We start from the raw sequence: 12664 nt of genomic DNA, 5'->3' as shown, positions 1-12664 counted from the left end.
CACCAGGGAACCTTATAATTTGCCCACCCAGGGGCTTCAGGTTTATATTAGTTTCTTATGGCTGCCATAATAAATTATCACAAACTGCATGGCTTAAAACTATAGAAATTTATCCTTTCTCAGTTCTGGAGGCCAAGGGTGTCAGCATGACCATGCTTCCTCTGAAGGCTCTAGGACAGACTCCTTTGCCTTTTACCAACTTCTGGTGGCTCCCAGCAATGCTTGGCACTTCTTCACTTGTGGCTGCATCATTCCGTCTCTGCCTCTGTTGTCACATGGTCTTCCTCGCTCTGTGTCAGTCTTAACATGGCCTACTTACAGAGACACCAGTCATTGAATTTAGGGCCTACCCTAACCCAGCATGACCTCATCTAAAGTTCACATTCTGCGTGGACATGAATTGGGGGTGTGGGGGGGGGACACTATTCAATCTAGTGTGAGGTTTTAAAAAAAAGATTGTTTTTAAAATACCAATCACATGATATCTTTCAGATATTAATAACTTGTTTTCCTATGAGATTAATTAACACTTTCCCTGCTTTCAAGGAGCTAAATAAGTGGGACAGATAGATGTTTCAGTTATCTAGTGCTATGTAACAAACTACTCCAAAACATAGTGCCTTAAAACAACATTTTATCAATTCTCACGATTCTTTGGATTTTCTGGGCTCAGCTTGGGGATTCTATTGCTCCACAGGATGTCAGCTGAGGCTTTACTCATCTGGGGTCCCACCAGGCTGACACATCCAAAATGGCTCCTTGGTACTTCGGAGGGGATGGCTGAAAAGCTGGGCTTAGCTGGGACTTTGACACAGCTGGGCCTTTCTCTTCATGAACTCTCAGGGCTTCTATCCCCCCATGTGACATTTCCACATGATTTCTCTAGCAAGGTAGGTGGACTTCTTACATGGCTAATCAGGGCAAAAGGGCAAAAGCAGCCTTCTTAGGATGTAGGTTGGGAACTGACAGTGTCATTTCTGCCACATTGCTTTTATTTTTTTTTGAGACAGAGTCTCGCTCCGTTGCCCCGGGTAGAGTGCAGTGGCGTCATCATAGTTCACTGCAACCTCAAACTCATGGGCTCAGGTGATCCTCCTGCCTCAGCCTCCTTAGTAGCTGGGACTACAGGTGCGTACCACTGCACCCAGCTGATTTTTTCTATTTTTGGTAGAGATGGGGTCTCTTGCTCAGGCTGGTCTCAAACTCCTGAGCTCAAGTGATACTCCCGCTTCAGCCTCCCAGAGTGCTAGGATTACAGGTGTGAGCCACTGCGCCCAGCCCCACATTCTCTTTTTTAAAGTGAGTCACAGAAGGCAGCTCAGGTTCACCCAGGTTCGCTGTGGGATAGCTTTACACAGGGGCATGGATGCTAGAGGTGTGGTTCACTGGAGGCTCGCCACCATAACATAGTGCTTTGTATTTATATCTGCAACAGTAATTGTTACCCTATATGTAGTTGCATGTGGAAATTTAAAAGTGGAATGAAGCACTCTAACTTTGAAACGGAAGTGTATCATAAGTCTCCGAATTGGGCTGACGTCAAAAAATTAGTAGATGTTCGGCATGTGAAAGACAATGAAAGCTCTCATTTCTTAGGAAATTACTTCTCCTGAAGAAGAATAACTGGCCAATTGCTGTGTGCTTGAAAGTTCACTTTGGTAGCAGTGTGGAGGATGGGCCATAGAAAGGGAGATCAGCTAGGACGCTGTTAGAATAGTTTAGCTAAGAGGTGACAAAGGCTGGGGAAGATGTGGCAGTGGATATGGGAGGGGGACATATGAAGGGTGGAAGGGGTAGGACTCACTGTCTGACTTGATGGAAGAGGTGTTGAGGATGATGGGTTTTTTGCTAGGATGGACTGTTGTTTGATGATTACCGTATTCAGTTGATGGAATTCTAATCATATACAAAAGAAACATGCTTTTATTTACTTGTACAGCCTTGTTTTGAGAAAGTGCCTGATCTGTTAGCATTAGACTTAGTAAGTGTCTTGTTGAGACCTGTTGGAAACCTTTGATCTTACTATACAAATGAGGAAACTAGACCAGAAAAATAAAATGATTAATTGGTCAAGTCATATTGAGAATGACTAGCAGAGCTGGGCTCCTGACACCTGTCATGCCCTGCTGCTTCCACTAGGAAGGCCGGTTACCCTGGCCTTGTGTCGGGGTGGTATAGATATTTGCAGGTTATCTCCTTTCTTGTATGCAGGGCAACACCACTCCTCATATCTGCATATCTTAAAGTGCTTTTGGTTGCAAGCAGCTGAAACCTATTTTAAACCAGCCAAAGCAAAAAAAATAAATAAATAAATAAATATTTAAGGAAAGAATGTTAGAATGCCTTACACGGAGATCAATTGCAGTTGGGTCTCACAGCCATATATGATCTCCTTTCCTTTTCCTTTTCCTTTTCTTTCCCTTCCCTTTGACTCTCTGTAGACCAGCTTTCTTTGTTTTTGGTGTGCACGCGGCCAAACGTGGTTGTCTCATAGCTTTTAGGTTTACTGTCCTCATTTGAAAAAAAAATCGTTTTTTAAGAGACAGGGCCTCGCCACGTTGCCCAGGCTGGAGTGTAGTGGCTATTCACAGGTGTGATCCTATTACTGGTCAGCACAGGAGTTTTGACCTGCTCTGTTTCCTTCTCAGGCCATTTCACCCCTCTTTGGCAATCTGGTGGTCCCCCTGCTTGAGAGATCACCATATCGATGCCAAACTTAGAGAATTAATTGGCATAGCTCATTACAGCCCAGAATTCACTAGCCTCAAGCAATCCTCTCACCTCAGCCTCCTGAGTAGCTGGGACTCAGAAGCGCACCACTGCGCCTGGCATATCGCCCTCATTTTAAGCAAACTACAGAGATAACTGGTTTTCCTAAATTCTAGTTTATATTAATGAGCAGGAGATTATGATGGGCTCAGTTTGAGACAGGTGTTATGTGCATTATATCCAAAGATAGTTTTCAAGGTCTTCCCCTTAGAGTTTGTGAGCTGAAAAGAGGGCCAAGGACCAGAAACATAATTATCATTAGTGCCCTAGATGGTTCTGAGTGCGCTCTGCAGAACATTACCAATCTGTGTACTCTTTGTTACCTTTCTGTGACAAGGTGAGTACACAGATGGAGAATTAGCATTGAAAACCTTTTGTAGCAATTTGACACCGTAATTTTATGTTATTTTCCAGTGTCTTTGTCTGTTTAATTTTGTTTTCATTGTATTTTAAAAAAACAGCCTGTTCTGGCTTAGTGGCTCATGCCTATAGTCCTAGCATCCCGAGAGGCCGAGGCGGGAGGATTGTTTGAGCTCAGGAATTCAAGACCAGCCTGAGCAAGAGTGAGATCCCATCTCTAAAAAAGAAAAGAAAAATTTAAAAAAATCCTGTGGATAGATTGGGAGGGGAAGATATTAGTCTTTTACTACAGATAGTTTGAGAGCCACTGACGTAGAATACATCTAAGAAAACATAGTTCATCAGAGCAAGCACAATCTGATTGCAGCCCAACTGCTTGTTTACAGGGGGAGAAAAAGATAGGTAATGTGGTGGTTTACACTTACTACCTCGTTCGCTCCTAGGTATTGCTGGGCCTGCGTGATACCAGTGATTCCATTGTGGCAATTACTCTTCATAGCCTAGCAGTGCTGGTCTCTCTACTTGGACCAGAGGTGGTTGTGGGAGGAGAAAGAACCAAGATCTTCAAACGCACTGCCCCAAGTTTTACTAAAACTATTGACCTTTCCCTAGAAGGTAAGAATTATTAAAAGGTCTAGCTTTTTATTGTGTTATTTTATTAGATTTTTAATATACAGGTAATGCCAGGAGAGTCATATTCAATCAAATGATACAGAGAAATGTAAGGAAAAGGTTAACTTCTCTTTTCCAGCTTCTCTGAGGGGACTTAAGGTAACTAATTTTCAATGGGAATCCTTTCATACCTTTTTAAGCTCACAGAAAGACATGTAAATATGTTTATACATATATATATACAATTATGTGTCAAATAACGTTTTGGTCAACAATGGACCACATAAATGACGGACTGCATATACCATGGTGGGCCCAGGAGGTTATAATGGAGCTGAAAAATTCCTGTAGCCTAGTGACAGTTGTAGCCACCTGTATGTTGTAGCACAATGAATTACATATTTGTGGTGCTTCCAGCCATATAAGAAGTACATACAATTATGTACATCACACTTGATAGTGTTAAACAACTATGTTATTGGTTTATGTATTTACTATGCTTTTGAAATTTAACTGTAAAACAGCCTCAGGCAGGTCCTTCAGGAGGTGTTCCAAAAGAAGGCATTGTTATCATACGAGATGACAGCTCCATGTGTTATTGCCCCTGCAGACCTCTCAGTGGGACAAGATGTGCAAATGGCAGACAATGATTTTGATGATCCTGACCCCGTGTAGGCTTAGGCCAATGTGTGTATTTGTGTCTCAGTTTTTAACAAGAAAAGTTGAAAAAGAAAATAATCTGAAAAATGGAAGAAAGTTTATAGAATAAGGACATAAAGTATTTTTGTACAGCTGTACAATATGTTTTAAGCTAAATGTTATTACAAAAGAGTCAAAGATAAAAAATTAAAAAGTTTATAAAGTAAAAAAAGTTACAGTAAGCTGAAGTGAATACATTATTGAAGAAAATATATTTATTTTTAAATTTAGGGTAGCCTAAGTGTAGTGTTTATAAAGTCTACAGTAACATCCTCGGCCTTTACATTCACTCACCACTCACTCACTCAGAGCAACTTTCAGTCCTGCAAGTGCCCTATACAGGTGTACCATTTTTTATCATTTATACTGTATTTTACTGTAGCTTTTCTATGTTTAGAAATGTTTAGGACACAATACTTAACATTGTGTTACAGTTGCCTACAGTATTCAGTACAGTACCTGCTATACCAGTTTATAGCCCAGGTGTGTATTGGACTATACCATCTAGGGTTGTATAAATACAAGCTATGATGTTCACACAAGGACAAAATCACCTAAGATGAATTTCTCAGAACATACCTCAGTTGTTAAGTGATACATGACTGTATACAATTTTAAAAAAAGATGAGAAAATACTATGTACAAATCTACAACTTGTTTTCCTGTGGCAGCATATCAGGGACCTGTCTCCAGGATAATACATAGATATCTAACTCACTCTTTTTGATCACTGCCTAACATTTCATTGAATATAATTTGTTCAGTGATTTCCTTATTCATGGATATTGCATCCATTTCTGGCTTTTTAATCACTACAGACAGTGCTACAATAAATATCTTTATACATGTATCTTTACAGTCGGCCCTTTGTGTCTGCAAGTTATACATCTGCAGATTCAACCAACTGTGGATCAAAAATACTTGGGGAAAAAAACAAGAAAAAGTATCAATAGAATAAAAAATAAAAACATATAGTTTAACAACTATTTACATAGCATTTACATTGTATTAAGTATTATAAGTAATTTAGAGATGATTTAAAAATATGTAGGTTATATGCAAATACGCCATTTTATGTAAGAGACTTGAGCATCTGTGGATACTGAGGGATGACTGTGTACTTCAGGTTTTGTTGTAACAGGATGAAGTTTCAGCAGTAGATCTGCTGAGTAAAAGGATATATTTTAAGTTTTAGTAGATGCTCTAGCTTACAAAAAGGTTGTAGCAATTCTTATTAACATTAGATGTTTAATTCTTTTGATTTTTGTGGTTTATTGGGTAAAAAGTGTTGATTTTTAGGTACTTCAGGAAATCCTTATTTCTGGTGTTTTCCCATTGGATGTTACCTGGAAGGTAACAGTAATTTCTGGTCTTACAAGAATTTTGGCCGAGTGCAGTGACTCACATCTGTAACCCTAGCTACTGAAGAGGCTAAGGCAGGAGGATTGCTTGAAGCCAGGAGTTCGACACTAGTCTGGGAAACATAGTGAGACTTTGTCTCTAAAAAAATAAAAAATTAGCCAAGTGCAATGGCTTGTGCCTGTATTTCCAGCTATGCAGGAGGCTGAGGCAGGAGTATCCCTTGAGCTCGGGAGTTAAAGACCAGCCTGGGCAATATAGCCAGACTCCATTTTCCACAGCAACAAAATAATTTTATATCAACAGTGTCATTGCTTCTTTGCTCCTTTATATAGCCTTGTTATGAAATTCTGGACCTCTAATTCAGTTCTCAATGATAGTGAGTATATAGATAGTGCAGAAACACTTATTAGTAGAAAAGTGATATCAGATAGCTTTTTCACTAATTTTGATGCCAGAAGAATTTTTCAAGCAACACTGGTTTCCTGAAGTTTTGAAGAGTTCAACTCTTCCTTGGTGTTAATGAAACCAGTGTCATTGTGGCTCCAAAAACCTTGAAAATGGTGATATAGAGGCTGCTGGCTCATTTTTAGCTATGAAATGTATATGCCAAATTGGGTGGGGCCTGATTTGTTACCAATTTTTCTTTTAGCACATTACATCAAAGAGCAAATGGAATGTTTACATGTCATACCAGAGGAATTTTTTTTCAGGGGGGCATAGTTTTGAGATAGGGTGTAGGGGGTTAGTCAGCTTTGCATGCTGAATTAACAGACATTCCCATTCCTAACATGTCTTATTTATTGGATGGAGGTACCTAGTTGTAGACATTCTATATACTGAAGATACTCATCTGTTTATATCCATCTGGATTACCCTGTAATCTTAATAAGAAACTGGAGTGGCACCACAGGAGCAGTAGTAGATGCGTTTTTCCTGAAGACATTTTGATACAACAGATTAGAGGTCTGATCCCACTGACATTCCAAGTTAGGCTCTTCATTGAGGAAGACTAGTGAGCCCTGGCAGCAGCCTGTATTCCAAGTTTATAGTTAATAGCAGCCCTTCTGAAGGTTGTGGGGGGACTGTTGGGGAAGGTACCTATATAAAGGGGCTACTCTTAAATTTTTTTTTCCTGTCTTTTGCAGTTTACTTGCATGGCCAGACTTAAGAATAAAGGCTAATATTGAGGTTTATGAAAGGTACAACTAAGGGAAATAAGTAGTCTGCCCGAAAGAGTGTTTGGGAAGACAGAGGGTGACATTGGGTAAGACATTAGGTAGGACTTCACCAGGGAGGATAGTGGCACAAATAAGCAAGAAAGTGGAGGGGAGGGAGAAGTGGCGCTCAAGAGAGACCCCATCTGCCCCTCCCCACCCCCTCGCTTTTAAGGCTGAGGAAGCATTCAGCCAAAATTCTTCTAAAATGTTTTTGACCAGTGCTCAATCTTGAGTACAAGCTTTCTGGTAAACTGCTAAAGACATTTTCTTTCCTAGTTGGTAGTTAAATATCCATAGATTAAGTTTACTATTTTAATCATTTTTTAAGCATATAGTTTTATGGCATTAAGTACATTCATATCTTGCATATACTCAGACTTCTATTCTTAAAAGGAAAATAGAGAATCAGTTATGATTTTAAATCACCACCATGTTTTTAAAGGCTGTAACTTTTTAACTAGGTATCCTAAAGTTTATATATAATGGTTCAATTTTTTCTCCTCCATCACCACCAGATGGAGTGGACACAGCTTGTTCTTTGAAGATGTTCTTTCCCTGTAACTTAGCTTTTCCCTGTGTTCAGTGTACCCATTTCCCTTAACTATTGCTCACCTATCATGTGATAGATCAAGAAGCTTACTTATTATCCCTTTCATTTTTGGAGTTTTTATTTACCTTCAGATTATTCTCCCATGCATGTCATCTGCAGGCCAGACCTCACCAGTCTCAGGAAACCCCTCCTCTAGCATATTCCCTAAATATTTCTTTTCTGGCAACACGTCCATCAATAGCAAGAAACACATACAGTGAGATTTACTACAGTATTCTTTTATAGACAGGTAGAAATATTAAAGTTATGTAGCTTTTCCATTGCTTGAATGAATGTTTTCCTGAGAGTAGTAAGTTTAAATTCTGAAAATTAATAGCATTTTGGGGAATTTTGAGACTGATTTGTCTTATTTATAATTCTGTAGACAGCTTTGGTCTCATCTTGTTTCCCCAGACTATTGGTATATAGCTACTCTTTCTTCATAACTGGTGAGAAGAGCAGATTGACATTACTTGAATTCTCTTTTGAACCTGATACCTTACTTTGGGACTTTTGGACTTTTGGTGCCTTATTGCAGAATTTTCCAGATTGTACCAACGATATTTCTGAAAGATCGGGCACACTGTGAAAAAAAGAGTTCTGTGGTTAAATAAGTTTGGGGAAACGGTAGCAAAGCCATTAATACATTGGATACAAGATTTCTCAATGCCGTGACTACACTTGGGGAAATCTATTAAGATGAGGATAAGAAGTTGGGTTAGGCAAACTTATTTGAGCACACAGCACTTTTTCAGGATATATGTAATCAATATCTTAAAGGTCAGATTGCCTGGTTTAGAGTATTTCTGTATTTATTTATAGGTAATTATGCCAATAAACAATGTTTGAATATTTAGTAAAGAATTGGATGCTCCAGTACAGTTGTTACTTGGTATGCTTCTGTTGAGTTACTAGTATTTTATAAAAGTATTCCTTTGCTGCTGGCATTGGGTAAAAAAAAAAAAGAAAAATTATATGTGGTATATAGTAAGTATTTGGATGACTTATATGATGTCTTTGCTGAATAATGTTCTGCTGGGATCTCTTGTTTAGTATGTGTGGATATTTCCAAGTAATTAGATCTATGTTTTTGCTTAATGCTCACTTTCTCCTAAATGTTTTGCTTGCTCTTAACCAATATTTTATGAGAATAATTCTTGTACATATCCTACAGGTGATCAGTTTTCTCAGCCTATTAAGTTTCCCATGAATGGAATCTCAGATGTGAAAAATATTTCAGAGGACAGCGAAAACTTCCCATTGAGTTCTAAAAAGTCTGAGGAGTGGCCTGACTGGAGTGAGCCTGAGGAGCCTGAAAACCAAACTGTCAACATACAGATTTGGCCTAGAGAACCATGTGATGCTGTCAAGTCCCAGTGTACTACCTTGGATGTGGCGGCGTCTTGGGATGATTGTGAGCCCAGCATCTTAGGTACTAAAATAAACCCAGGAGGTAGAATCACTGCTGCAAAACCTGTCACCTCCAGGGAGCAGAAGCCCATTCCTGCTTTGCTTCCACTCACCGAAGAGTCTAAGCCTTGGGAATCAAGCCTACCCCAAAACATTAATCTTACACAAAGCAGGGATGACCCAGACCAAATCAAGCCACCAAAAGGGTTGTCACAAGAAAAGCCCCTTAAGGTTCCTTTGGAGTTTGGTTTAGGAGAGGAATTTACCATTCAAGTAAAAAAGAAGCCAGTACAAGATCCTGAGTTGGATTGGTTTGCTGATATGATCCCAGACATTAAGCCTTCAGCTGCTTTTCTTATTTTACCTGAACTGAGGACAGAAATGATGGTCCCCAACAAAGATGATGTCTCACCAGTGATGCAGTTTTCCTCAAAATTTGCTGCAGCAGAGATTACTGAGGTGAGTACTTTTTTTGGATTAAATTGTGCTACCAGTTTAAGGATTTCCCTCAGAGGTCCCAATTGCACTGTTCTATTTATAACAGACATGCTGTTTTCCCAGTGAAGGAAAACAGTAACGCGTACAATTGGTTAAAACAAGTCAAGCATAAAATCAACAAAATCAGTTCCTATAAATGGTGTTTTTCCTTCCCAGAGAAATGTAGCAATGCTTAGGCTAAGTATTTAATGATCTACTTATTACATGAATAACCTTTTTATTTGAAAAAAAGGAATAAACCAGGAAATATGGTATCATCAAGACTAACTTTACTAGACTATTAATTTCCAGTGTTCTAGTTTTATAATACTGGGACTAAAGTAATCCTCCTACTTTTCAACTTTCAGTTATAGCTTTAAGATATTTTATTTAGTATGAGGTATCGTATTCTGTCATCAAAAGACAAGTGTTAGGTCCTTTTAAAATTCCTGCTTTTTCAAATGTGGATGTGATTTGCTTCAGTGGGTTGCTGGTGGTGTGCTTTATTTTGTTGCAGGGAGAGGCTGAAGGCTGGGGAGAAGAAGGAGAACTGAACTGGGAAGATAATAACTGGTGACAATAGATGTGAGTTAAACTTTAGGAAAATTTCTAAAAAATCAAATACCTCAAAAGCAGGCTCTATGGACAAGAAAACCCCAAAGTGGCCTATTTTTCCCATACCAGGAGCTCTTTTTCCAGTCTGTGCCAACTGAAGTGTGAGACCAACCTCCAGTGCTGGCTAAAAACGCTGGGTGGTAAAGAGGCTCGAGGTACTGGTTTCCAGGAGGAAGAGCCTGTGTGCTTTGCCTGAGGCCAATTTCTATGAAGAGCAAGTAGCTGAAGAAAGTTTGAATTTACAGCTTTTTCCAGGACAATTCTGGAAGTAAAGAAAATAAATATAAAAATTCAAGCTGGTTAGCTTAATTTCGTGCCATTTCTTTTAACAGAAGAGTAAGCTCTATTATGAAATACAATTTACTGAAAAAAATTTTAGCTATAAATTATATAAATGATTTTAAATTGCTAAGGTTTCCTTAGGCAGCTTATTTATTTGTTTACAGTTGTACTATCTAAGTGAATGGTCCTGCGTGGACCTGGGCAGTTACTGACTGTTCCACATGTATTACGTTGTACCAAAGTTCTTAATGAGAAATATCCCCCACAATCCTGTTCTCTAAATGTCAAATAAAGACTATTTTCAGTAGATTCAACTTTATAAAAACTGTTTTATATGTGCTAGAAAATGTACAGACATAATTACATTAGTATTTTCATTTACAAAATACACTTTAGGTTGACAAAGCAGCAAACCCAATTCTGCCTAGTGGTAATACTTCAGAGGATACACCGTTTTAGCTTATCAATCCTTTCTTGGAGCACCTCCATTTCCATGAGAAGCCAGGCTGGAGCAGGAGCCTTTTGGAGTAATGACTCGGTTGTTTCCAAGGCCCTTGCTACTGCTTGCAGTGCTGACCTGTACTCTTCTTCTAAGGGGAACTCATGACGAGCTCTTTTTGCGTAAGGCTGGAAAAATGAGAAAAATGTGATAAGTAATGCTGTAATACCCATTCTAAAAATGATAAAAGAACTTTCCTTTTGGACTATAGTAAAGCTTATTAGAAAAAAATCTAAAACTGCAAAAAAGTTTACGTGCAAATTTTATTCTAGTCACTAGATCATAAGGAAGAGCGCACACCCCCATCCCCCACGCATGGTCATCTAGAAAAATATGTGAAGGCATTTTGGTTTATCACAGTGATTCAAGGTGCCATTGCCACTGTCTTAGCTTGTATGTGGCATGTAACAGAGTGTCCTGTCCGGTCCTAAAGGGCTCCCATTGAGATGTGCTGCCTATTCCATTTCCAGCGAGTATTCTTCAGACATATCATCTGTTCTTACAGAAAAGCAGCATGTGCGAATTCTCAGTGTTTTTCTTTTCTTTTTAAGCTAAGTTTGTAATTGATGAGAACTGTAATCTTTCAGATCTTTCTGGAGCCAGTTTAATAAGATGTCAGGCTGTCAAACGTCATTACACTAGGGAGGGGTGGGTAGGGTTGGGGTCAAGACATCTTTTATAATTGTGGTCTTCTAAGGAAGGTCACAATAAATTTAAATTCATGAGTGCATATTTATATAACTGATATATTGAACTTTATAGGTTTCAGGAATAAAAGTTACATGTCTTAAAAGTTATTAACAAACTGATTTTCTTTTTATAAGAGTTATGACTAAAATTTATCAGAACACTGTTCATGGACAACTATTCCAAATATATTACTGGTGCTCAAAATATTATTTTGAATATTCTTATTGGTGTCAAATTTCTGCCTCCTAATAGGTAGATGTAACTTTTTAGACATTGCCAAAAATAATTAGGAGGCTGATTTGATGAACAAGGCAAGGGATCAAACTAAACATTTTGGAAGGTAAGTTAACTGATTTTCTTCTGTGGTTTAGAAACTACCGTATTTGCAGCATCATTGTTAAGATACATAATTTCCCTTAAAGGTTACTACCGGTACTTAAAAGTTATATTGAAAGAGTATGTATGATGTGTAAAGCTTTCTTATTTTTTTGTAGTCCCCATTCTGTGTTGACAACCTTTCAGGAAGAAGAAATGTGATTTTTAAAAGAGCAACTACTATAAAATGGGAGCATTTTACATGTCTAGATCTAGTTGATTTGAAACTCAACATGAGGCCAAGAACCAGACTAGTTTCTGTTTTATCAGTAAGTAATAAGGGCAGAATTTCCCTTGTTCAGGTTTGACCCACGCTGAAAAGCAGCCCATACCTGAAAAGATGACTTCTTTGCTGCTTCTCCAGTCACTTTAGCAAAGTGTTCCCAGAATATACCTTTTTCCTGTTTCACACGTTCTACTTTGGCAGCTTCAGTTTCATCTACAAACCCAGTCTTCCAGATACCATGAAAAACCAAGCAAATGTTAGCATTCTCTGTTAGATATCCAAATGGTCTTAATATTCAGAAAATGAAAAGGCCAAACAATTTGTATAAATGCTTAGTGTTCAACCATTCTGGGCTGTCTGTGAACAAGGCAAATGCTGGAAATTCGTTGGAACTATCTGTAAATGCTGCTTCTTAGTGTAATCTGGCTAAATGACTGTGTTCTTCCCTCCAGGAAAACTGAAGAGTTCTCTTTCCAGGAAAA

At 38.6% G+C, this 12664-nt stretch overlaps 2 protein-coding genes across 5 annotated transcripts in view; one reads left to right on the top strand and one right to left on the bottom strand.

The window, feature by feature from the left end:
- SCYL3 (SCY1 like pseudokinase 3) overlaps positions 1-10429 on the top strand; it is a 40074-nt gene extending 29645 nt beyond the window's left edge. For 2 of the 4 annotated variants that reach the window (XM_069478320.1, XM_069478321.1), the window contains exons 11-13: positions 3573-3744; positions 8783-9477; positions 10013-10429. In XM_069478320.1, coding sequence (XP_069334421.1) covers positions 3573-3744; positions 8783-9477; positions 10013-10072 — 927 coding nt within the window. In that variant the 3' untranslated portion in view covers positions 10073-10429. The remainder of the gene's footprint in view (positions 1-3572; positions 3745-8782; positions 9478-10012) is intronic. The other 2 variants (XM_069478323.1, XM_069478322.1) reach the window with 2 other exon arrangements.
- A 274-nt stretch (positions 10430-10703) lies between these two features.
- Positions 10704-12664, bottom strand: part of FIRRM (FIGNL1 interacting regulator of recombination and mitosis) — a 44300-nt gene continuing 42339 nt past the window's right edge. Inside the window, exons 23-24 of the mRNA XM_069478318.1 lie at positions 12289-12408; positions 10704-11019 (exon numbers count right to left, since the gene is read on the bottom strand). Of these exons, the coding sequence (XP_069334419.1) occupies positions 10831-11019; positions 12289-12408 (309 nt within the window). The 3' untranslated portion in view covers positions 10704-10830. The remainder of the gene's footprint in view (positions 11020-12288; positions 12409-12664) is intronic.

The sequence above is a fragment of the Eulemur rufifrons genome, chromosome 8 (genome assembly GCF_041146395.1).
Source record: "Eulemur rufifrons isolate Redbay chromosome 8, OSU_ERuf_1, whole genome shotgun sequence".
Classification (NCBI taxonomy): domain Eukaryota; kingdom Metazoa; phylum Chordata; class Mammalia; order Primates; family Lemuridae; genus Eulemur; species Eulemur rufifrons.
Note: the sequence above shows the minus strand (reverse complement) of the source record. Positions and strands in the feature narration are given on the sequence as shown.